Genomic DNA, 27,697 nt, shown 5'->3' with positions numbered 1-27,697 from the left:
CCCCACCAAGTTGAAGAATACAATGAATCCTTCACTGAACGGAAATTCTTGCAGGCTCTTTCCTCTTCACATGAGAAGGCCCCAGGCCCGGATTCCATACAGAATCCAGATGATTCAACATTTGCACAATAACCAGAGGCAACATCTACTCAGGGTCTTCAACCACATTTGGCCCATGGATATCTTCTCCTAGCAATGGAAAGACAGCATAGTTATCCTTTTACATAAGCCTAGGGAGAACCCAACGTTTCTCGACAGCTACCGACTGATTAGCCTGACCAATGTACTTTGTAAATTGCTCAAGAGGACGGTTAGCTTCCAGTTACCTTGGGCACTTGAACCAGAGAGCCTTTTGTCCCTGTATCAGATTGGCTTCCAGGAAGAACGATCTACAACTGACCATGTACTCAGATTGGAAATAACAATCCGACAGGCTTTTTCTAATTGCCAACATCTTGTTGAAGTCTTCTTAGACCTATATAAGGCACATGACATGGCCTGATGCCATTACATTTAGTTACCCTTCATGACTGGGGGTTTGCGGCCTCATTCCAATTTTTATCCACGAGTTTCTATCCCACCACCTGTTCCGTTTAGAGTTGGTATTTCACTCAGCACCCCTCAGATCCAGGAGAATGGTATCCTACAGCGTTGTGTGTTAAGTGTCACAATCTTCCTTGTCACCATCAATGGGCTTGTAATGTCTGTTGGGCCTCTGGTTGCCCCACCATTGTTATGTATCAATTTTTGCATCTGATGCAGCTCCCAATCGGTAGCATTTGCTGACACCACCTCTAAGGCACTATCTGACGGGCCGTCTTCCATGGCTTCCAGTTTTCTCCCTCCAAAATGCAGGCTATGCATTTTTGGCATCGATTCACAGTACACCCTAATCCAGTACTTTATTTAGACAACCAGGGTCTCAATGTTGTAGCACAGTCCCTTTCGTGGGCCTTATTTTTGATAAAAAGTTGATGTGGCTGTCCCATATTCACCACGTGAAGACTACCTGCATGCAGAAGCTTAATGCTGTCTGTCTCATTGCCCCCACATCTTGAGGTGCACACAATGCCATTCTTCTCCATCTTTATCATGCTCTGGTTATGCCCAGACTAGGTCATGGTTGTTAGGTTTTTGTCTCAGCAGCTCCTTCACTCTGAAACCACTTAACCCTCTCATTGTTACTAGGTGTGTCTGGCTGTGTGTCTTTTTCACTAATTCTGTCCACAGCCTCCTTGTGGAAATGGGGTTCCTCCCTCTGCAAATATGATGAAGCCACCTCCAGATGCCTTATGCAGTCGCCATTTGGCGATTCCCTGAAATCCAATGTACCCTGTCCTCTTTACAATCGAGGGACGTCTCCCTCCTGCGACCCGCCCTCCAGTCGAATTCATCTCTCTTCCCCCTGTCGGGATCACCATCTCCAATCGCTGGAATGTGCCCTCTATTTCCCTCCCACCTATACCATGGATTAGAACCAAACTGTTCCTGGGTCCTAAGTTCTCTGTCGCCCCTATGATATTCTGGCATCTTGTTCATACCATCCTTGAAGAGTTGCAGGATGCTACCATGTTCTAAAATGACAGATAACATGTGATTTGCTTTTATGTCTCCTACTGCAATGGAACACCATTTACTGTCGTGATCATGTAGTGCGTTCACAGCAGAGCTGCTAGCCGTCAACAGGGGCCTCCATTTTGTTACTCAAGCCTCCCTCCACAGTGTTTTAATATGTACCAACTCAATGAGCAGCCTGCAGGCTGTAGACTGTAGATTGATGCTACTCTTGTGACCTTTTGGTCTCTGCTATCCATGACCTCCTCTCTGCCCATGGCCGTGCCAACTACTCATTTGTTTTTCTCTGGGTCCCAAGTCATGGGCATCCCAGGGAATGAACAGGCTGACCATTTGGCTAGAGAGGCAGATACTTGCTCCCCATTCCCTTTCACAATTCCAGGTGCAGATATGCAGATACACATCAAATCTCTCTTTGCCCAAAAGTAAAATTAATCTGATGCACTACTGCTCTCAGTAATAAACGCCACACAATCAAGCAGACTACTGCAGTTTGACGCTCTTCCATCCATTCCTCTTTGAAGGAGTCCACTGCCTATGTATTGGTCATACTAGGCTTACCAATTGTTTTCTCTTGCCTAACAACCCCCCCCCCCCTCTCCCCCCATTGTGGCTGTGGAGTCAGACAGACAGTAGACCGTAAGTTGGTGGAATGTCCCCTTATTTTCGCCCTTCACAGTAAGTATACCCTTCCAGGTTCCTCGTCTTTAATGTGAGCAGATGATTCATATATAGTTGGACTGGTCCTCAATTTCCTATATGAAAGTGGTTTTTATTTTCAGTTATAAGGCTTTGCTATACTCCTGGAGTAGGGGCAGGGTGGTTGTGTTGGAGCCTCTCTTCATGTTTCTGGCCTTGACCACTCCCCCTTCCAAAGACCACTCCTTTACCCGTCCCCTCTGTTTACCCAATTTTAAGATTTGGCTTACCCTTTTATGGCTTCTACTGTGTGTGTTTTTAGCTTCCTAGCTTTATAGTTTGACCCCTCCGCGACACACCGTCAGGTGGCTTGCGGAGTACGGATGTAGATGTAGATGTAGATCTGCCCACTTTTAGCAGATACCTTCAGATACCTTTATCTTACATGCGTTACTTTTGAATAGCAGGACTGATAACCTCATTGTTAGTCCCATACCCCCCCACCCCCAACCCCCACCCTCCCCAAAAAAAAGGAGAAAGAAAGAAGTCAATCAATCTAAAGTTATTCATGTGATCTGCCTGGTTGGCATGTGCGTTGGTTTCCATGCTGAGGAAGCACAGTTAACTTATCTTCCCTAACGTGTACATTAACCAGTTTTTCTAATGTCTTTGGAAGAAAGGAGGGCAGACTGACCAGCCTCACAGTCTTAAGCCGTGTCCTACGTGAGCGACAGAAGCAAGTGAATTCTGGATACGCGACAAGCAGCAGCATTAGGTGAAAAGCTTGGGTGTCCTGTGTGTGAGCAACCATGTCACACTACCAGATGCCTGCTTAGAGCCAGCCAGCTGTTTTTATAAAACGGTGTCCCTAATCTGTAGAATACTGTAGCTGGAGAGTACGGCTACACAATTAGGTTCATTTAAGAAGAGAAAGCGAAAAGGAATGCTGTGCATGAAATTTACAAAGGGAGGAATCTCCATGGAGAATTTCATAATTATCATCAACTACAAAGATTACCAGACAAATTCTTCGAATAGACGTGAATGAGCAGAGGAGCATTCAATTATCTCATCAATAAATTAAATACGAATGTCTTATTACATGATCAAGAACTTTTAACAGCCAATAAATGCAGAGGAATGACTACTACATGACTAACTACGCTAAATAAAATCGTAAGTATAGAGATTGATGCAAATGAACGAAAGCTAGTTGTGGTGTAGGGGTAGCGTGTACAGTTCATGAGTGTTAGGAAAACATCTGGCGTTTGATTCTGGGACATCCTTATATTTTTACTGGCTCAGTTACATTTCTGTATACTATGTTTCATGTATACTTTTACACTGCATCAATAAGTATATTTTTAAGGTCTTGCCAAAGAACTTGATCTTCACACCTATCCCAGTACATCACACACATTTAATTCCTAATGATTACAATGAACCATGAAATTTTACATATATTTGATGTTGCGAATGTAATTCATCAGCAGTCAACGTTAAGGCCAAGCATTTCAATTACTCTGAATAGGCTGTAAAAGTAAAGCTTACAAAATTTTTGAAAAGGATGTCAAACATTTTGTGTAATGATTTGTCTAAAAGTATGAAATAAAAAATATTAGGGAAACGTTTGGTGCACCTCATTTTCTGTTCATTATTTCGAGCATCATTCAAAGGCACATAGAATGTTTCTCTGATCTACTTATTTCTTTTACACAAATCATTTCATAAAATATTTGACTGATTTCTTTCATTTTTTAATTTCAAGTTTTATTCAGAAAGTATGATCTTACTGACTCCTCGTTTGCCTTCCTAACGTACTTGATTTGAAGGAAGCCTTTTTGACTCTTAAATACCGCGCCAATGTATCTTTTGCTAGTTATGAAAGTTCCGCAAGAGAGCTTCTGTGAAATTTGGAAGGTAAAAGACAAGGTACTGGCGGAAGCAAAGGTGTGAGGACGGGGCGTGAGTTGTGCTTGAATAGCACAGATGGTAGAGCACTTGCCCGCAAAAGGCAAAGGTCCCAAGATTGAGTCTCGGTCCGGCACACAGTTTTAATCTGCCAGGAAGTTTTATATCAGCGCACACTCTGCTGCAGAGTAAAAATTTCATTCTGTCACCTGCACGTTGTAGTAAAGCTAAAGTGCACAAGGGCCCGGTGACTTGAATGGTTGAAACATTCCTACCACCCACTGCATTTTTTTAAAAATCAGCAAGTTACCTGGCATCTGCCAGCTTTCCCATATGGTGATACGTACTACCTATGCTTACATGAGCTAAACATAACTTAGTAAAATTAACAGGAAAGATGCTTTGTTGCAGGATCTTATTCCCTAATTTCTTCCTGCCAATAATTATAATTATTCCTATTGATCATTGCACACCCACCGAAAGTATTTCAGCCCTCAATGACCAACAACTCCAACCAACTGCCCATAATGCAGACTCTCACATCAAAGAAACCAATGATTTCCTTCAGTGACTCTCCAACAAACACACCCCTTTACCTCCTGCTTACCTACTGGTAACTGTTGACACCACTTTCCAATACACCAACATCCCTCATGCCCACAGATTTCCGCAATGGAACACTACCTCTCCCAACGTTCTTAAGACTTCAAAGTCACTATCTTATTCCTCATACAACTAAATAACTTTAACCTAGCACATAACTACTGCTCCTTTGATAAGAAGGTATACAAACAAATCAACAGCATAGCAACGAGCTTCCACATGGCACCCTCCTATGCCAACTTGTTTATGGGCCATCTAGAGGAAACCTACTTGGCCTCCATAAAACCCTGGTCTGGTTCAGATTCAATTGTGGTTCCTTCATGATCTGGACTCAGGGCCAACACACCCTACCTTCATTCCTCCACAACCTCAACACCTTCTCTCCCATCAGCTTCACCTAATCCTTCTCAAATCAGTGTGCCAACTTTCTTGGCATTGACCTTCTCCTCTCTGATGGTTCCATCCACACCTCTGCCCACATTAACACCATCAACCACCAACAGTGCTCGCATTTTGGCAGCTGCCAGGCCTTCCACACCAAAAAATTCCTCGCTTACAGCCTGGCCACTCAGGGACAGCATACGTTCAGTGACAAGTACTCCCACTATGTGGGAAGTCTCACCAAGGCCTTCACAGACAGGCACTGACCCCCGGACTAGTTTTCCCATGCCATTTAACCACTCACTCTCAATCCTCCTATCACCCACAAGAGCCAGCTAAGAAAGAGTGCCCCCTTCATCACCTAATACTACCTTGGAGCCGACGAACCATATCCTTCGTCAGGGCTTTGATTAAATATCCTCATGCCCTGAAATATGAGGGACAGCCAACTCAAGATCCCAACCCTCCTAAAGAGATGTTCTGTCATCCATGCAATCTCCACAACATCCTAGTCCATCCTTACAGCACTCCCAACTGCAACCCTTTGCCACAGGGATCATACGCATGTGGAAGACCTGCCAAATCCACTCACCTGGCACTTCCTATTCCGGTCGTCACAGGGTTATCTTACACCATCACAGGCCAGAGCCACCTGTGAAAGCACTCACATCGCATGGCAGCTCTGCTGCATACATAGCAAAGCTTTTTATTTTGGTATGACTACCAATCAACTGTCCACCAGGATGAACAGTCACCAACAAACTGAGGCTAAGAGTGAAGTAGATCACCCTGTTCAACAACATGAAGCTACTCGGTTTCAATGGCTGCTTCACAAAATGGGACATCTGGATCCTTCCCTCCACCTCCAGCTCTACCTTTTCTGAGCGGCACAGATGGGAGCTATCCTTACAACAAACTTTCCACTTGCAAAATTATTGTGGCCCCTACCTATGGTAACCTACTGTCCTCACACCTTCCACCCAATAGTTTCCACCCTCTTTGCCTTATCACCTCCTGCCCTTTCATTTCCCCAACAATCATTATATGCCACCCATTGCACCCACCCATCTATCCCCTTCCCTGGTCCTCTCCTTTTCTACTTCTCATTTATTCCCTACACACCACACCTCCAAACACTGCATCTTGCGATCTACCCTTACACATCCAGACAGACAGCACTCTCTTCTTTCTCTCCATCTGTAAACTGCAATCCCTGCCCCATCCCAGATTGCTATTCATGTGACAGTCACATTCCAGCTGGAGCTGCCTTTGGCAGTGGCCTTCATGAGGTGTGTGTGTGTGTGTGTGTGTGTGTGTGTGTGTGTGTGTGTGTGTGTGTGTGTGAGTGCGCACGCCCCCCCCCCCCCCCCACACACACGTGTGCATTTGTGCGTTTTTGTTTTCTTTGCTGAAGAACACTTTGACCAAAAAAGTGTGTTATGTAACAGTCTTTCATTGTGCCTATCTGCAACCCAATGGGTCATCTTTATGGTGAGTAGCTATCTATCCTTTTTCTAATATTGCTGGTATGTATAAGACAGGTAGAAGCCACCACAATGAATAAGAACATGGTGATCAACATCACCATAAGGTTTCAACGAGGGGGGGGTTTGTTCCCGCTACTTTGGAACCTAGTGATAAATGAACTCACTGAGGGGTGAAATAGTCCCAAGAAAACTGTTGTTGTATATATCCAGCACATGTACTAAAATCTCCAAGTTTCTCAATGAAGCTCTTCCAGTAGAGGTGGTAGTGAGGCATCTAAGGGTAACCTCAGATGCGAAATTATTATGGACGCTTCACATGAAGAATGTGTGTTCCAAGGCAAAAGGTATTCTTGGGGTCGAAATCCCATGATTATGTACTGATATAGGCTTGTGATAATTTATGAGCCTACAGTATGATGGAATGAAGTTGAACAGAAGGAGCTTGGTAAAGTAGTAGCTTGGCCTCCTTTCCCGTAATGAGTGGAATTAGCAGCTGGGATGGAGACTATGCTGGACATGTCCCCATTACACCTTTTAGTTACAATGGAAGCACTGGCAGGGGCAGAGAGGTTAAAAACTAGAAATAACCGATACCTTTAGGATATCCAGAATCTCACACCGATGTAATGAGCGTGATAAATGTACGGACAGCCAGGGAAATACCAGCTGTCCATACAATAAGTTCCACTTGCTTCAATGAATCTTTCAATGTAACAACTGAAAGAAGGGAGCAGTGGAAGAATTAACAATGGCACAGTTCACGAGAGTATGAAAAAGAAAAATGGCATTGCATTTGGGCTGTACGGGGTACAGCTTAGACTAAAGAAAGCAATCTCTCAGGGTAAGCTGGCCTACAATTGTTCAGAGCCAAGCACCTGTGAAAACTATCAGCCCCTGCAATGAGATCAAAGATTGTTGTAAAATGTCATGAAGGCCTTGTGAGATTAGAGGAAAGGAACAGTGTAAACCTGCTGTGCGTCTCTGGCCACTCAGAAATTGGTGGCAATGACTAGCTGGATGGCCAAGATAGGTAGTGTGACTCCATTTAATGGAACCTGTTCTAACCACCATTAAGATGATGATAAAATCAAAATTATGTAACTGGATCAGGAGGTTGCATGTAGAATATTGGCCTATGATCCAAAACGAAACACATGCAAGCTAATGATGCTGAAGTCATGTTTCAGGAGAAGTTCTGTAATCATTTAATTGTACGAGAGACAGATTAAACTGATGGTGGAGGTGGTGGTTGTTGTTGTTGTTGTTGTTGTTGTTGTCTTCAGTCCTGAGACTGGTTTGATGCACCTGTCCATGCTACTCTATCCCGTGCAAGCTTCTTTATCTCCCAGTACTGATGGTAGGACTTACAAATAGCGATGGGAACTTTAAGAAACATCTACACATGATAAGCGGCCCATAAGTTTAGGCTATGCGGTGAGGAGGATGAAACCAAACCACACTTAATCTTACAATGCAAAGTGTTGGAGAGCAAAATACAGAATGTTCGGGCCATTAACTCCTAAAGGAATCTTGTCTAACAAGGAACTAGTTAGGGTCTCCTACTACTTTTTCAGGGTACCACTTGGCTTTATAAGAAACACAGGGAGTGAAACCTCAAAATAAACTCAGTTCTGATGTGGGCAAGACCACTGCTGTTTTCATCTCCCTCCACAAATCACATAAAATTGAAGCACCATAATGATAGTGTATTGTTAATACAGCATATAGCTTTAGTTTTTAAAATCTGCTTCTCTTTTGTTATTGTATATCTAATTTACTCCACATCCCTAAACAGAGTAACAGTGAAGAATTTGAGAAAGGTAGGAAATTAAAGGGGTGGGACCTAGATAATTTGAAAGAACCATAGGTGATTCTGAGCTTCAAAGAGAGCATTAGGCAATGATTGACTGAAGCAGGAGAAAGGGATACAATAAATTATGAATTTGAGAGGTGAGATTGTAAAGGCAGTAGAAGATAAAACAGATAAAAAGATTAGGGCTAGTAGAAAGTCTTTTATAACATAAGAGGTATTGAATTTAACTGATGAAAGGAGAAAACATAAAAATTCTGGTAAATGAAACTGGCAAAAGGCAATACAGGTGCCTAAAAAGCAAGATTTGAGGTGAAGTGCAAAATGGCTAGAGGACAAACACAAGGCTGTAGAAGCATGCGTAACTATGGGAACGACAGAGGCTACTTATAGGAAAATTAAAGAGACATTTAGAGAAGAAAGAAGAAGCTCTCTGATATCACAAGCTCATATGGCAAGCTAGCACTAAGCAAAGAAAGGAAATGTGAACGGTGGAAGGAATATACAGAGGTCCTACATAAGGGAAATGAACTTGAGAACAATATTAGAGAGAAGGAAGAGGAAGCAGACGAACATTAAATGGGAGACACGATACTGTGACAGTGCACTGAGAGACCTACGTACTGTATAAAATTGGCCCTTGGTGTAAAAGACATTCTCTTAGAATTATTGAGATTCTTGGGTGAGCAAGACATGACACAATTATTCCATCATACATGGAAGATATACAAGACAGGCAAAATGACCCCACACTTCAGGAGGAATGTAATAATTCCACTTCCAAAGAAGGCAGATGCTGGCCTTGGGGAAGATCAATTTGTGTTGCGGAGAAATGTACGAGCACCCGAGATAATACTGACCCTATGATTTATCCTGTAATGATTGGCTGGAGATAAACAAACCTATGTCTGCCAGTAAACTCCATATTCTTTAAAGAATCAGACTACCACACATAAAACAGCTTCAAACATCCAATTACTTTACAAACAAGTTAATGTGTTAAATACTTGACATCAAGAATGTAAGCAAAAAACAGTTTAGAAAAGATTCGAAATTATACTTGAAGTTTGTAGAAAGTCACTAAGTGCTCTCATTATGAAACATTGGATGATTATAATTTAGATAATTTTAAGCAAAGCAAGTTTTTCGCACTTATAAAAATGACATAAAATCCCTTGAACTGTATGTCATACAATGATATGTGGATACTGCCTACAAACTGTTGTGAATAGAGCTGACAGTAAAGAAGTAATAAATTGAAGCATTATGCCTGATGCTGAAGTTTTACTGTATGAAAACCAAAAATGTAGGAAGTGATAAACTTTTTTTCCTTTCATTGTTTTGTAGAGGGGTTGGTTTCAAAGAAAAAATGTTCATAAAGGTTTGGAATTATGTGTGATGACTGCTCAAGTCACACTGAGTGCTCTCACTCTCAAATACTGGGTCAATGAACATTTGCATGTCATCAGTTGTGCTAACTCAAGGCAAACACATAGCTTGTAACTGTAATATTTGCCTTATTGTGGTGAACTTTTATCGTAAGATTATACATTCTAATAAGTAGATTATGACAGAATTTTTAATTTTTAAATTTGTTCAATAATAATGAAAAATATTGAAAAACACATGTTTGTTGCCCCCCTGAAGCCATTACTTAGGCAAGCTGCATTCGGTACCGTGGTCCAGGACAATCACTCAGTAATACAGACAGCATTTGCAGATTTAGTGGAAGCTTCTGACAATGGACTACACTCTTTGGAAACACAGGGAGTGAAAGATTATTTACCAGACTGCAGCTATATGAATCTAAGGGCAAAAAAGGGAAGGCACAGTTGAAAAGGGAGTGAAATAGCATTGCAGCTTATTCTCGATTTTGGTTTTCCTGTATACTGAGCAAGCTGTGAAGGAAACCAAGAAAAAATTTGGAAACAGTATTAAGGTTCAAGGATAAGAAATAAAGATATTAAGGTTTGTTGAGGGCAGTGTAATTCTGTCAGAGACAGTAAAGGACATGGAAGAGCACCTGAATGGAATCGATAGTTGCACTGTAAGAAGATTAGATTAGATTAATACTTGTTCCATAGATCATGAATACGACACTTCGTAATGATGTGGAACGTGTCAGGTTAATAAAAGATGTCTGTACAAGAAATTACATTACACAAAATATTGCATGACACTAATGATTAAGGTTTTTTTTTTTTTTTTTTTTTTTTTTTTTTTTTTTTTTTTTTTTTTTTGTCTGTACAAGAAATTACATTACACAAAATATTGCATGACACTAATGATTAAGGTTTTTTTTTTTTTTTTTTTTTTTTTTTACTTAGTTTATATCTAAAAATTCAGCCAATGAGTAGAAGGAGTTGTCATCTAGAAATTCTTTTAATTTATTTTTAAATGTTAGTTGGCTATCTGTCAGGCTTTTGATGCTGTTTGGTAGGTGCCCAAAGACTTTTGTGGCAGCATAATTTACCCCTTTTTGTGCCAAAGTCAGATTTAACCCTGCATAGTGAAGATCATCCTTTCTCCTGGTGTTATAGGTATGCACACTGCTATTACTTTTGAATTGTGTTGGATTATTATCAACAAATTTCATAAGGGAATACATATACTGTGAGGTTACTGTGAGGATCCCTAGATCCTTAAATAGATGTCTGCAGGATGACCGTGGGTGGGCTCCAGCAATTATTCTGATTACACGTTTTTGTGCAATGAATACTTTTCTACTCAACGATGAATTACCCCAGAATATGATGCCATACGAAAGCAGTGAATGAAAGTAGGCATAGTAGGCTAATTTACTGAGATTCTTATCACCAAAATTTGCAATAACCCTAATAGCATACGTAGCTGAACTCAGACGTTTCAGCAGACCATCAATGTGTTGCTTCCAGTTTAACCTCTCATCAATGGACACACCTAAAAATTTTGAAAATTCTACCTTAGCTACAGACTTCTGTTCAAATTCTATATGTATTACTGGAGTTGTGCCATTTACTGTACGGAACTGTATATACTGTGTTTTATCAAAATTTAAAGAGAGTCCGTTTGCTGAGAACCACTTAATAATTTTGTGAAAAACGTCATTTACAATTACATCACTTAGTTCTTGGTTTTTGGATGTTATTACTATACTTGTATCATCAGCAAAAAGAACTAACTTTGCATCTTCATCAATGTGGAATGGTAAATCATTAATGTATATCAAGAACAGTAAAGACCGAACCCTGTGGGACCCCGTGCTTGATAGCACCCCAGTTTGAGGAATCAGCTGTTGTTTTAACATTACACGAACCACTTATTTCAACTTTCTGCATTCTTCCAGTTAAGTATGAATTAAACCATTTGTGCACTGCCCCACTCAAACCATAATGATTTAGCTTATCTAAAAGAATTCCATGATTCACACAATCAAAGGCCTTTGAGAGATCACAAAAAATACCAATGGGTGGTGTCCGGTTATTCAGAGCTTTTAATATTTGATCAGTGAAAGCATATATAGCATTTTCTGTTGAAAAGCCTTTCTGAAAACCAAACTGACATTTTGTTAGTACTTTATTTTTACAAATATGGGAGGCTACTCTTGAATACATTACTGTCTCAAAAAATTTTGATAGAGCTGTCAGAAGAGAGATTGGGCGGTAGTTGTTGACATCCGACGTATCCCCCTTTTTATGCAATGGTTTTACAATGGCATATTTCAGTCTATCGGGGAAAACACCCTGCTCCAAAGAGGTATTACATACGTGGCTGAGAATCCTACTTATCTGTGGGGAACAAGCTTTAAGTATCTTGCTGGAAATGCCATCAATTCCGTAAGAGCTTTTACTTTTCAGTGAGTTTATTATTTTACTGATTTCAGAGGGAGAGGTTGGTGGAATTACAGTTGTTTCAAACTGCGCAGGTATGGCCTCTTCTATTAATAGCCTTGCCTCTTCTAGTGAAGATCTAGATCCTATTTTCTCCACAACATTTAAAAAATGATTATTCAAAATATTTTCAATTTCTGATTGTTTGTTAGTGCACTTGTCATTCAGTTTTATTGCACTAAAGTCTTCCTGTGCTCTTGGTTGCCCTGTTTCCCTTTCAATAATATTCCAAATTGCTTTAATTTTATTATCAGAGTTACTGATCTCAGACATGATACACATGCTTCTGGACTTTTTAATAACTTTTCTTAGTACCGCACAATAGTTTTTATAATATTGAACAATTTCAGGGTCAGTACTCCCTCTTGCTGTTAGATACAGTTCTCTTTTACGGTTGCAAGATATTCTTATTCCTTTAGTTAGCCAAGGTTTTTTATATGTTTTCTTGGAATTATGTTTCACTATTTTCTTGGGAAAACAATTTTCAAATACCCTTAAAAATGTACTGTGAAATAAGTTATATTTCAAGTTTGCATCGGGTTCCTTATACACTTCATCCCAGTGTAGCTGCTGTAGGCTTTCCCTAAAGTTTGCAATATTTATATTGTTAATTGAACGCACTGCTTTGAAAGTCTGATTTATTATACTGCATGGAGCTATGTCATGTACTGTAACAAGCTGTGCACTATGATCTGAAAGACCATTCTCAACAGGATAAGCATTTATGTCCTTAAACTTATCTTGGTCTATAAAAAAGTTATCTATCAATGTACTGCTGTTCTTTGTTATCCGAGTAGGAAAATCAATGATGGAGCTCAAATTGAAAGAACTGAGTAATACTAAAAGGTCATTCTTCCTATTACACTCTTTCAGGGAATCAACATTGAAATCCCCACAAATGATAATTTGCTTCCCCCTGTCTGACAGATAGCACAACAAAGCATCCAAGTTTTCTAGAAATAGCTGGAAATTCCCTGAGGGGGACCTATACACTGTTACAATTATGAAAGTGCCATCATTTAGTTTAAGTTCAGTGGCACATGCTTCCATATGTTGCTCTACACAAAATTTTTTAGTTTCTAAATTTTTTGCACTGTGGAAGCTTTTGACATATATGGCAACTCCTCCTCTCATCATATTATCTCTACTTACATGTGCAGCTAATTTGTACCCATTGATGCTAACCTTTTGCATATCAGTGACAATGTGATGCTCAGACAGGCATAGTATATCTATTACATTCTTGGTTTCTATATCTTCTAAACAAAGCAGAAGCTCATCAATTTTATTCTTCAATCCCCCAATATTTTGATGAAATATACTAACAGTATTTTTCACTTTACTTTTGTGAGTATCTTGAACTTTTTTAACATCTTTAGTACTTGCCTGGCTGAGTTTCCCACTGGACACTGATCTTACACTAAAAAAGAGTTTCCACCATGAGATGTAGTTCCTCCCCCCTTTAAATTTCCTGCTATCAGCCCAGCCAGTTTACCCTTCCCTTTCCTGTTGAGGTGTAGGCCATGTCTAGTATAGTCCCACCTACAGAGTGAATCAACAGGAACCACACCAATGTGTGACCCTGCACCAGATCCAAGTAGCCGTTCCAACTCCAAATTAACTCTCCTGACAGAAGAGGTCAAATGAGGTCGGTCGTGGCGCTCCAGAACCGACACAAACCCAACACCGGTATAATTCGATGCCGATGCAATCTTTGCCAGGTCACACTTTATGCTGTACCCCGGATCTCTGTCAATACTGTTGCCCGGCCCACCCACAATAACCACGGTGTCTTCCTTAGTAAAACCTTTACATAGTGAACCTAAATCCTCTGTAACCTGCCCAAGTTCAGCACTAGGTTTGAAAAAACTTGTGACCTGGTAATCCAACCCTAATTCATCCTGCAGAAGTTGGCCCACACCCCTAGCATGCGAACTACCTAGCAACAAGACTTTCTTTCTCTTTGCAGACTTCCCTACATTCTTAATCAATTTGCTGCTGAAAGCTTGTTGATCCCTGTCTACATCTACTTCTGTGAGAGGCTCATCAGTTTCTGACTGAGGCAACAGGTCAAACCTATTTTGTACATTAATAACAAAGCTGTCAGAAGAATTTCTTGGCCTGTTCCTCATGCCTGTTGCCACTTCCCACCCCTGTTTACCCATCTCCCCCCTTAACCTGCCCAGTTCTCGCCTAGCCTAGAAATACAATGAAACCCCATTTTTACACTTTTCAAGGGATTTTAAAGAAAGAGTGTAAAATGTGGGAAAACATAAAATGTGGGAAATACCATTTTAAGTGGTCGTAGTTACATATAGGACCCCCTTTGCATTTTCGCATTTTATGTATGATATATGTACATAACAGGCAACAAAATACTTGGTTTGGTTTGGTTGGTTGGGGAAGAAGAGCAGACAGCGTGGTCATCGGACTCATCGGATTAGGGAAGGATGGGGAAGGAAGTCGGCCGTGCCCTTTCAGAGGAACCATCCCGGCATTTGCCTGGAGTGTTTTAGGGATATCACGGAAAACCTAAATCAGGATGGCCGGACGCGGGATTGAACCGTCGTCCTCCCGAATGCACAAAATACTTCCCTGGGTCTTGTTTATTATCTAGTAATGGTTCATCATCTAATAAAAACCACTGGTACAACTGGAACTGGTAACTGCCTGTGACTTAATTTCATACATCATAATCAATGTTCTTGGAAAGCCTGCAGCTGTCATTCATTATTTAAACATGAAACCTGCAAAGGTTACACATTTTTTCATGCAAAGCATAATGCATTTTGACAATGTTTTTCTTGTTGTCAGGTGAAAATATTTATTAATTATTTTGTATGGTGTCTGCATACATGTTGTTCTGTATCTCTTGCACTGTAGCAATTTTTTGAGTTATTGGGTACTGTGCATCCTCAGTTATGTAGAAAACCACATATATGCAAACTATCACTGGCATTGTTTGTGTGTTTGTTTATGAAACATTACAAAAGATATGTAAATATTGCACTTGGCAATGGAATAAATTCTCGAAACTCATTTTGCTACACATGAAAAAATATGTAGCTGGCTTGTCACTCTTACACGTGTAGCCAGGGTAGGGTAAGCAGTAGAGTTATAACTGTCCACCACAATGAAGTTTCAATTCCTTTCTGAAGAGATGGCCAGATCAGAACGGCCACTGCTCTACTGTAATTTAGTACGTTTCATGTCCAAAATGTCATCTCTGATGCCAACTACTCCAATTAAGAGCTCTATAAACTAAAAACATTTGAGTAACGCAAGATCAGTGACAGTATCAACTAGCGCTACATGTGACAAAATAATGAAACATGCTAGATATGGTTCGAAAAAAGGTGTCATGATGATCACAACAATCATGAAGCTATGCATGCGTAGTAGAGACAGTCTGGAAATGGTTGTGATATCTTTATTTGAATGAACCTAGTCCGTCCCATCAGCCACAACACCGACTAGAACTTGGGAGTTGCAGGAAATGTGGCATGAACTGTCCGAACTTAACACATTTACCGGGTCGGATCCACTGACTTGAGTGCCCTGATGTCAAGAAATGTAACCATGTAACATTTTAAACATTATTTGATGGCCAACATCATCCCAGCATCATTTTACATCAATTATGTCAGTTTTTTCTCAACAAACATTTTTTCATAAAGCATAAATTGTGGAAAAAGTATAAATATTTTAATGCAAAACTGGGTGCAAATTAAGGTTGTGGGCATAGGACATGTGATGGGAGTGATGAAAAAATGTCAAACAATGAGAAAATGTTAATTTCAGGAAAGTAAAAACGGGGTTATACTGTATTGCAACCAGCCAATTGTGGCTGTGTAATTTACGAAGAGTGTGTACACAGTGTAATTTATGAAGAGAGCGCAGTGCTCTCCAACCAAAATGGATAAAAGGAATGGACAGTGTTTCTGAAGATTCTCAAATGAACATCAACACAAATAAAAGAAGGGTAATAGAATGAAGTTGAATTAAATGAGGTGTCGATGAGTGCATCAGATCAGTAAATGAAACACTAAATGTAGTAGACGAGTTTTGTTGTTTGGGCATCAAAATAACTGATGATGGTTGAAGTAGAGATGATATAAAATGTAGACTGGCAACATAAAAAATGTCTCACTGCTGAATAAGAGTAATTTATCAGAATCTAGTATCAATTTAATTCTTAGAAAGTCCTCTTGGAAGGTAAGTGTCTCACTTGTAGCATTGTACAGAAGTGAAACTTTAACAAAACGCAGTTCAGACAAGCACGGAAGCATTTGAAATATGGCACTACAGAAGAATGCTGATGATTAGATGGGTAGATTGAGTATCTAATGAGAAGTTACTGAATCAAAATGAGGAAAAAAGAAATTTTGCATGACTTGACTAAAAGAAGGGATCGGTTGGTAGGACGCATCCTGAGGCCTGAAGTTATCATCAATTTGATAATGGAGGGAGGTGTGGGGAGTTGATAAAAACAACAATGAATAATTACAAAAGATGAATAACGCAAAATACTAACACTAAAGTTCTATAATTCAATGAAACATGGTTCCAAACAATAGACATCAGTTAGACAGCTTTAATCTGTCATGTGAATTAAAAAATGTACATACGTTTTGAACTGTAATACAAAACAAACTAGCAGCATGCAGCAGGTGAAAAATAGGTCTGCAACTTGTCTTATAATTGAAATAATTTATTACTGAAAGGGCAGTCTCTGTATGTGGACCATTACCTGTATTTGTCACAGTTACAGCACTGATGTTTTAAAAATGGACACGTGTCCGAAATTAGTCACCATCGAGAAATAAAAAATAAGTACTTCTCAATGCAACTTATTATGAACCACTTATTTCAACTGTAATAAAAAATTAGTAATTTTTTAAATCTTTATTTTTATTAAAAGACTTCTGATCTTCTGATAGTTTGCTTTTATCATAAATAATAACACACAAATTAATTTATTTTATTAAGTCTATTACACTATCTATGCTTGTGTAACACTTACTTGGAGATTCTGCAGGAAAATTCTGGTGCCCTCCTGTGTCACCACTAGGACTTTCAACACCCGACAGGTTAACAAGTGAGGTAGTCCTGTTTGGTGATTTAACCTTCAAACAAAATGCCACAAAAATGAACAGAAATGACAAAAATAAATACAAAAGGGAAAAGAAATCTCACTGAAATACTCACTTGAAATGAAGGTGTGTCTTTGAGTATGGGAGTGCCAAGATCATCATGGAAGCTTATAGAATCTTCCTGAAACAAACAAGATACTATATCAATAAGTGGAGTAACAGTTTCATCAGATGAACAGTGGCAACTACAAAACCAGAAAATGTCATCTAGATATCCATGTCAAGTCCAGCCTACACGAGGACCCAAAGTATATGAGAGAATTTTCCAAAACAAGGGAGAAACCCATATCATAAGCACAGTCTTGTGCAGATATCCAACATAATACATTCTCTGTATCCACTTTTGCTTGCACTACTCATATTCAACCAAGGAAACAGTACTAGAAAGCCCAAGAAACTCTACTTCTAATGGTTATGACCTGAGGCAAGTCCAAAGCATTCAAACAATATTAAACTATAATGGAAAATGCAGGATTTAATAATCACAATATTATGAATACTTGCTACCCACCATATAGAGGAGACACCGAGTCACAGACAGGCACATTGTGAAAACTGCTATACATTAAGCTTTTGACCAAAAGACCTCCTTCTGAAGTAAAAAATAAACACACATTCACACAAGCATTACTCAAACACACATGACCACAGCCTCTGGCAGCTGAGGCTGGAGTGAGTACAGCAAAAGTGACTGATGGGAGAAGCAATCTGTGGGTGGTGGGGGTAACTAGGAGACTGGGGTTGGAAGGGGGAGAAATATCACTGGTGGGGTGGGGAAAGTATAGTACTGCTTGAGGAGCTTGCAAACAGGAGGCATGGGGGAGTGAACTGGAAATGGTGAGATGTAGAAGAAGGGAAAAAGGGATTAGTGGGTGCTCTGGTGAAATAGAGCGACCTGTAGTGCTGGAATGAGAGGAGAGAAGGAGATAACTAGATGAAGGACAAGTGCTAACTACTCCCTGTTTTTCATCCACCTATCCCGTTCCCTACTTCCACTCCAGCACTACACTGCCTTCTATTTCAACAATGCAACCACAGTCTTTTTCCGCTCCTCCACTTACCCCCTAAAACCTCCCAATTGCACCTAATAGCCCCACCTTATCACAACCATGGCCCTACAGGCTCCCACAAGCAGCTCTACACATTCCTCTACATCTACCCTGCCATAACACTCCCTCCCCACCCAAGTCTCCTATATAACGCCGCTGTATGCAGTCTGGCCCCAGAGACAGTGGTTGTGGTTGTGTGAATTTTCTACTTTAGGAGAAGGCCTTTTCGCCACAAGCTTAAATGTATAGCAGTCTTTTTGTTTCTCCTGTCTGCAACTCAATGTCTCCTTTATATAGTGAGTAGCAGGCTATACTTTTCAGAATATTGTCAATATAAAACTATACTTTTGTCGACAGGTTCTACAAGCATGAGTGTCATGTTTGTAAGGAATCTGTCAACAAAAACAAAGTGTGAAGCACATCATGGGTCTGGAATATGAGACTGACCTGCACAAGGGCACTAGGTGCCTGAAAGCAGTTGAAAAATTAAATTTTTTATTTGCAACTGATTCTTATTTCATTACGTTGGTACATCATTATTTAAAAATAAAAAAGGTCTATGTCACATCCCAGTACGTACCACACCCCCTTACTACTGTAATGTAGACACACACACACACACTCACACACACACACACACACACACACACACACACAAGCTTACCATATTACTTTGATATCGCATGAGTTGTTCATCTGCCTTTCGTAATTTCTGCTTCAGAACGCTTATTTCTTCTTCCAGTGGTATTACAACTGAACGTAGTACTTCTGCATCTTCTTGAGCCTTAAAATACAAGGAAAAATATTTTACTTTCAATAGTAGGTTCATTTCATGCTAATTAACCAAATCTTTAAAATCAACTTACTTCCAAAATCTTGGTTTCAATGACATAGGACAGAAATTTTAAACAGAACTAAAATTAAACCATGCTGTGCCTAACAGCTCCTACACATGCTTGGAATGTCACTTCTGGAGCACTATTTTCAGTCTCAATGCTTTCCAAAGTTACTTAAATTTTACTAGGTGTTCCACAGTTATATCTGATTTAATTAAGAGTTTTTAGTTTTCTCCTTCTGAAATATTCATATGATCAAATCAGCTTTGTTATGAAATAAATATATTCCTTACAAAGATTGGGGAGAGGGATAAAAAGCACTGTCAGTTCCACCTTGTATACAGGGTGTTACAAAAAGGTAAGGCCAAACTTTCAGGAAACATTCCTCACACACAAAGAAAGAAAATATGTTATGTGGACATGTGTCCGGAAACGCTTACTCTCCATGTTAGAGCTCATTTTATTACTTCTCTTCAAATCACATTAATCATGGAATGGCAACACACAGCAACAGAATGTACCAGTGTGACTTCAAACACTTTGTTACAGGAAATGTTCAAAATGTCCTCCATTAGTGAGGATACATGCATCCACCCTCCATCGCATGGAATCTGTGATGCGCTGATGCAGCCCTGGAGAATGGCGTATTGTATCACAGCCATCCACGAAGAGTCTCTGCATTTGGTACCGGGGTTGCATAGATACGAGCTTTCAAATGCCCCCATAAATGAAAGTCAAGGGGGCTGAGGTCAGGAGAGCGTGGAGGCCATGGAATTGGTCTGCTTCTACCAATCCATCGGTCACCGAATCTGTTGTTGAGAAGCGTACAGACACTTCGACTGAAATGTGCAGGAGCTCCATCGTGCATGAACCACATGTTATGTCGTACTTGTAAAGGCACATGTTCTAGCAGCACAGGTAGAGTATCCCATATGAAATCATGATAACGTGCTCCATTGAGCGTAGAAGGAAGAACATGGGACCCAATCAAGACATCACCAACAATGCCTGCCCAAACGTTCACAGAAAATCTGTGTTGATGACGTGATTGCGCAATTGCGTGCGGATTCTCGTCAGCCCACACATGTTGATTGTGAAAATTTACAGTTTGATCACATTGGAATGAAGCCTCATCCGTAAAGAGAACATTTGAACTGAAATGATGATTGACACATTGTTGGATGAACCATTCACAGAAGTATACCCATGGAGGCCAATCAGCTGCTGATAGTGCCTGCACACGCTGTACATGGTACGGAAACAACTGGTTCTCCCGTAGCACTCTCCATACAGTGACGTGGTCAACGTTACCATGTACAGCAGGAACTTCTCTGACGCTGACATTAGGGTTATCGTCAACTGCACGAAGAATTGCCTCGTCCATTGCAGGTGTCCTCGTCGTTCTAGGTCTTCCCCAGTCGCGAGTCATAGGCTGGAATGTTCCATGCTCCCTAAGACGCCAATCAATTGCTTCGAACGTCTTCCTGTCGGGACACCTTCGTTCTGGAAATCTGTCTCGATACAAACGTACTGTGCCACAGCTATTTCCCCGTGCTAATCCATACATCAAATGGGCATCTGCCAACTCCGGCATTTGTAAACATTGCACTGACTGCAAAACCACGTTCGTGATGAACACTAACCTGTTGATGCTACGTACTGATGTGCTTGATGCTAGGACTGTAGAGCAATGAGTCGCATGTCAACACAAGCACCGAAGTCAACATTACCTACCTTCAATTAGGCCAACTGGCGGTGAATCTAGGAAGTACAGTACACACTGAAGAAACTAAAATGAGCTCTAACATGGAAATTAAGTGTTTCCGGACACATGTCCACACAACATCTTTTCTTTATTTGTGTGTGAGGAATGTTTCCTGAAAGTTTGGCCGTACCTTTCTGTAACACCCTGTGTAAGCTGCAATTACATGTTTTCAGGACCTATAAATATATTGTTTATTATGGAGTAAATATATCCCTTCCACAGATGAACAAAAAAATGGAAAGCACTGTCAGCTCCACCTAGCATACAAGCTGCAACAACAGTTTCTGGACTAACAAGCATACTGTTTCAGTTTTGTTTAGTTGAACAGTATGATGTTTACATTTAAATTTCTCTGTTATTCTTTTCCGAGTTGAAAGAGCCAGAGAAGATAAAGGTAGCCTGATACAACAATAAAAAGCCTTCTTACAGAGTGGCTACAAGTACTGTCATTCAGCACTGCTGCTCCAAGGCCTGAGTGAGAGAGGGATGACAACATTGGCAGCGCCACATGCAGAAAAGAGGAGTTTACTGAAGTACAAGTGAGATTTTCACATGCGGGGTTTAGAAACATGAACATGTTGAGGTAGAACATATGTGACTGATTAAGACACCCAGAAAGAGTCCAGTTGTGGTACGGGTGTAAAGGAAGCAATTGTAGAAAGTGAAGATGTTTCTCAAATATTAAAATGCACACAGTACACAATTTTAATCTTTTTTATTTGCAGAGGCAAAAGCGTGTGCTTGTCAACACACACACACACACACACACACACACACACACACACACACACACAAAATGTGCAAATAAGTAGCTAAGCTGTAATCTAGACAACACTTCTTTGACCTATGGGTTTTGCACAACAAAAATAAAATACAAAAATGCTACACATGGCATGTCCACAACATATTCATATACGAGTGAGAACAGCAAAGCATGATTATGCAAGAATAAATGACTAAGTAACTTAATAAATGTTGAAGACTAATTATTTATTTATAATTTCATCATAAATATTGTTCCCATAGTACGAAATAGACATTTAGGTCATGGTAAACTGTGGAGCTTTAAGAAAATATAAACAGTGTAAGGAATGACACAAAAAAAACCTTTAGAAATGAGCATTCTTTTTTATGGAACTAAAGGTCCTGTTACATTGTCCGCTGGATCAACTATTTTTTTGGAATAGTTATTTTTTACCCTTTTGTTCATGAACAGTCAAAACTTTCTGTTCCATGTACAAAGTAATCTGTAAAATTATTAGGCTTTTACACAATTCCAAATTACACTGTAGAGACTATATTAGGCATGTCTGCAAAAGAAAATCTGAAGTATGCTACACCATGACAGATGAAGTGAACAATGAATAGAATAATTAATGAAGTGTATTCTCAGGAACATTGCTATAACCTTTTTATTGAGGCGAACTTCTAAGGTTACGTTTATTTTGAACCACCTAAAATGGGGTAAAAATCATAAATTTTGAAACTGCTAAAAAGCATTTCAACAAGTGTATCAAACCTGCCTCATCAATACTATGGGCTCCCAGGTCATCCCTCCCTCTCCCTCCCCAAATGAACCCTTCGAATTTGTGTGTGTGTGTGTGTGTGTGTGTGTGTGTGTGTGTGTGTGTGTGTGTGTGTGTGTGTGTGTGGAGGGAGGGGGGAATTTAAAAGGTTTGGTGTATACCAGTGCTGTTGATAGTGTTTGATGTTCTCTGGGAATGCATTCTGGATGCCGCAAATGCATTCGAAACACATCTGGTAATTTGTGAATGTATATGATCATTGAGAAGGAGACATGCTGAAGTGTTTGTGTTCATATTGAAAAGGGCCTTGTGGAACACTTGTTATAATGTTTTGTCTTCAAGTGCATATTGCAATAGTGCAATAATATTGTTCTATATAGCTCAAAGTTATAATGTTTCGTACCTGTGCTATTTTAATGATAAGTAAAGTTAATTAAATTCTTGGTATACAAAATCAGAATACAAAATGTTAGTCAGGCTGGATTACAGGTGCTGCATGTAAATAATGTTCCCCAAGATCAAATTTAAAGTTCAACATCATTACTAGTTTATTCAGTTCTTGCTCAAATTAAAGAGCAGACTTGTGAAAACCTACTTGCTGCAGCTATCCAGATCTAAAATGACTCGAGCCCCCATATGGTGCTTACAAACCTAATAGAAATTTTAAATCAGTCTGGTAACACTGCAAGACTATTTAAACTGCAAGGCTTAGCAGTCCCCAAATATTTTAAGTCCAGGCCAACACTAATCTTGATAAACGAAAGGCCATGCAACACTGAACCTAAGATATTCAGAGTCCATACTGAACCACCAGACAAATTACCCCTAGTCCTAACTTCTGCTGTCATGAAATATTTTAAGTCATACAGCCAAAACCACCATGCAGGGAGGCACAGACCCTACCTCTGCTGGTATGACAGCCTGGCTGCCCAAAATCAAGATGGCACATGCCTTTTATAGAAATTTACATCATTCATTGGGTAAATGATTTTACCAGTCTAAAATACAACTCTCTGACATACACTAAGGTGACAGAAGTAATGGGATATCTCCTAATATCATGTCGCACCTCCTTTTGTCTGGCATAGTGCAGCAACTTTCCGTGGCATGGACTCAAGTCACTGTAAGTCCCCTGCAGAACTATTGTGCCTTGCTGCCTCTTTAGCCATCCATAATTGCAAAAGTGTTGCCAGTGGAAGAACTGACTTCTCAATTATGTCTCATAAACGTTCAAACCCAATTGTTCTTTAACTCAATCACGAAAAGCTGTGGTACGGTGACACGGCAAATCATCATCCATAAAAATTCCACTGTTGTTTGGGAAACATTAAGTCCATGAATGGCTGCAAATGGTCTCCATGTAGCTGGAGATAACCATTTCCAGTCAATGATTGGTTCAGTTGCACCAACCATTTCCAGTCAATGATTGGTTCAGTTGCACCAGAGGACCCAGTCCACACTGTGTAAACACAGCCCACACCATTATGGAGACTCCACCACTCTGCATAGTGCCTCATTGGCAAGATGGGGTCTGCACCACACTTAAACCCTACCATCAACTCTTACCAACTGAAATTGAGACGTAACTGACCAGGCCATGGTTTTTCAGTTGCCTAGAGTCACGAGCCCAGGAGAGGCACTACAGGCGATGTCATCACTTAGCAAAGGCACACATCAGTCATCTGCTGCCATAGCCCATTAACGGCAAATTTCACCGCACAGTTATAATGGAGACATTTGTCATATGTCCCACATTGATTTCTGTAGTTATTTAATGCAGTGTTGCTTTTCTGTTAGCACTGACAATTCTACGCAAATACCACTGCTCTTGGTTGTTAAGTTACGGCCATTGGCCACTGTGTTGTCCGTACTGAATTTCTTAATAATATCTGAAATGGAATATCCCACACATCTAGCTCCAACTACCATTCTGCATTCAAAGTCTGTTAATTCCCATTGTGGCCAATAATCTCGTTGGAAAACTTCACACGAATCACCTGAGTATAAACGACTGCTCCACCAACGAACTTCTCTTTTATAACCTGTCCATGTGATACTTACTGCCATCTGCAAATGTGTGTATTACTATCCCATGACCTTTGTCAGTTCAGCGTATACATAGTATTTTAAGTGTCGGCAAAAGCATAATAAAATGACAATTAAAATTAAATTGAAAAAATGTTGCCTACAATCTTGATTAGAGTGACTGCACATTTCAAATGATGAGAATAATATTTAGTTTTTGTTAGCTGTGCCTCTTACATTTACATTATACACAGAAGAAGCCCATCAGTCCTTTAGGAAATGATCATCCCTTTCCACTTGTGAAGCAAATGTCTGTATCTTTAATAAAATTTGAATCATGGGCAAAACAATGAGAAATTGTAATTATTTTAATTAAAACCAGCAACTGTACACAGAAAACTTACAATCTAAATTGTGTACACGAGGCGTGAGTATGTTTACCAACACACACTGTCATGCTGTCGGTGCGTCTGTCTCATGTAATTAATTGTGTTAACTTTAATTAAAGATCTGATTCCATTGCCTCTCATTGTCTAATTAAGGATGTAAACAAACATGTAAGCAGCTCACTTGACATGCCTTGATGAGTGTTTTTACACGGCAGGTAACAACAACTGTTAATAAAGATATTATGATATGAAAATTCATCACAGATACCTTCTAGGGCTAATAATCAATTAAATGTAGCATTTGCACAGTCAATATATATATGATAATCAAAATATCCACGGGTGTACTGCTGGTCTACAGTGTCCAACGGGCACAATATTTCGGTGACCATACATGTCGCCATCATCAGATGAACTGACGGACTGAGCTCCTGTGAACGTGCCAGCACGGAGATCTGTACGCTATGGCTGCTCAGAGGGAACTGGGTTCGGTTGCGGCGGCAGCTGATTTAAATACCCTCCACCCGCAGCGTGCTCCCTCCGATGTCCGCGGCACGGTCGTGTGGTGGAACAGATTGCGACGGCATCTGAGATGACGTCATAATGATGGCTCTGCCTGCAGTGGTCATCACAACTATATGTTGCTCGATTTACTCTTGATTAACCCAATCGCTGGTTCCCAAAGCCTTGCTAAGATTATAGCCACAGTCACGGTTTATGAGGTCATCATTGGTGTGAATTTCAATAGCGTCTCTAACAATGCTGTCCCAGTATCTCAACGTCTGTACCAGAATGCTCGTGCGTTCATACTCCATAGCGTGATTTTCCGACAATGTTCAGCGACAGCTGACTTGCTTGGATACATCAGTTGAGTGTGCCTCTGGTGTTCATGGCATCGATCCTCGACAGTACGCATCGTCTGACCAATATACGACTTCCCACAAAGACACAGAATCTGGTACACGCCAGCCTTCCTCAAACCGAGGTCATCTTTGGCGCTCCCCACCAGTGCACAAGTTTTATTCGGAGGACAAAACACAGTTCTGACCCGGTGTTTCTTCAAAGTGCGGGCAGTTTTCCCACTGTATGGTACATGGCACAGGGTGCCCTGTACAACAACTAGTCATTTCCTTTCTTGTTTCCCTTGCAAATAGAGTGAGGGAATAACGATCGTCTAAAAGCCTGAGTATGAGCCCTAATCTCTCACACTTTATCTCCATGGTCCTTATGTGAAATGTACCTTTGTGACAGTAGAATTGTTCTAAGGTCTGCTTCAAATGCCAGTTCTCTACATTTTCTTGATCATGTTTCTCGCAAAGAATGTTGCCTTTCCTCCGGTAATTTCCATTTAAGATTTCAAATCATCTCCCTAACATTTGCTTATTTTTTAACCTAGAATTAACAAATCTAGCAGCCCACCTCTGAATTGCCTCAACTCCTTCCTTTAATCTGATCAAGTGCTGATCCCAAACACTCAAGCAGTACTCAAGTTTGGGTCACATTAGAGTTATATGCAGTCTCCTTTATAGATTAACCACATTTCCTTGAAATTCTTCCAGTAATCTGAAGTTGACGACCATTCACCTTAACTACTACAATTTTTACATGCTCGTTCCATTTCATATTGCTTTGAACTGTTATGCCTAGATATTTGATAAATGTCTTTGTCAAGCAGCACACTGCTAATGCTCTGTTCACATCTTCCCAGTCATCTGCATTAACTCACAGTTTTCTATATTCAGAGCTAGCTGCTATTAATCACACCAAATAGAAATTGTCTACATTATCTTGTATCCTTCTACAGTGACTTGACAATGACACCTTCCCGTACACTCCAGCATCATCAGCAAAGAGTTGCAGATGGCTGCTCACCCTGTCTGCCAGATCATTATGTACACATACAATAACAGTGGTCCTGTCACATTTTCCTAAGGCACTCCTGATGATGAAGATTGAGACAGTAATTAGTCATTATGATATCATAACGACAATGGTCACTAAAAATAATAAATCCATCAAGAAGGCTTTATGCTAGAAAAACCAGCTAAGCAGTGAATAGCATCCTACTTAGACAATGAGTGGTTATCATTCAGCTCCATTATGACAGACATATAGGAATGATGGCCAATGTGCCAAGTAAGTGGATTAAGGATGGAAAGGACCCTCCTTGATTTAATAACCAAATTTGGGGAATGCTGGGGACACAGAGATTGTTGCAATACCAGTTAAAAAAAGAATGTGTAAATGTCAACAGGCAAAAGTTAACAGAAATTTGTGTGTCTGTAAGATAATAGCGGCAAAACAACAACTTCAACCACCATAGCTTGGTGAAAGAAGTTGAAGAGAGCCCGAGAAAATTTTGATCACGTTTAAAATCACTAAGCATCAAAGGCTTCTATCTAGTCACTCATTGACCAGTCTGGAATGGATATAGAACAAAGGATAGCTGATGTTTTAAATTTCATGTTTAAGAACTCATTAATGCTGGAGAACTGTACGTACATACCATTGTTTGACTGTCCCACAGACTTCCACATTGTGCATGTAGAAATAGGCATCTCTGTAATAGGGAAGCAACTGAACGGGTTCAAAACAAATAAGTTGCCAGGTGCAGATGGAATCCCAATTTTATTTTACTTCCCAAGCGACTGTAAAAAGCACAGGTGAACTCCTGTGTAT

General features: G+C 40.1%; 1 protein-coding gene across 8 annotated transcripts in view; it reads right to left on the bottom strand.

Annotated features, from left to right (window-relative positions):
- Positions 1–27,697, bottom strand: part of LOC126283947 (rab GTPase-binding effector protein 1) — a 188,991-nt gene that overhangs the window by 63,130 nt on the left and 98,164 nt on the right. For all 8 annotated transcript variants that reach the window (XM_049982393.1, XM_049982375.1, XM_049982384.1 and 5 more), the window contains 3 exons: positions 19,142–19,261; positions 17,484–17,549; positions 17,299–17,401 (listed from right to left, as the gene is read on the bottom strand). In XM_049982393.1, the coding sequence (XP_049838350.1) occupies positions 17,299–17,401; positions 17,484–17,549; positions 19,142–19,261 (289 nt within the window). The remainder of the gene's footprint in view (positions 1–17,298; positions 17,402–17,483; positions 17,550–19,141; positions 19,262–27,697) is intronic.

Source organism: Schistocerca gregaria, chromosome 1 (assembly GCF_023897955.1).
Source record: "Schistocerca gregaria isolate iqSchGreg1 chromosome 1, iqSchGreg1.2, whole genome shotgun sequence".
Lineage (NCBI taxonomy): Eukaryota > Metazoa > Arthropoda > Insecta > Orthoptera > Acrididae > Schistocerca > Schistocerca gregaria.
Note: the sequence above shows the minus strand (reverse complement) of the source record. Positions and strands in the feature narration are given on the sequence as shown.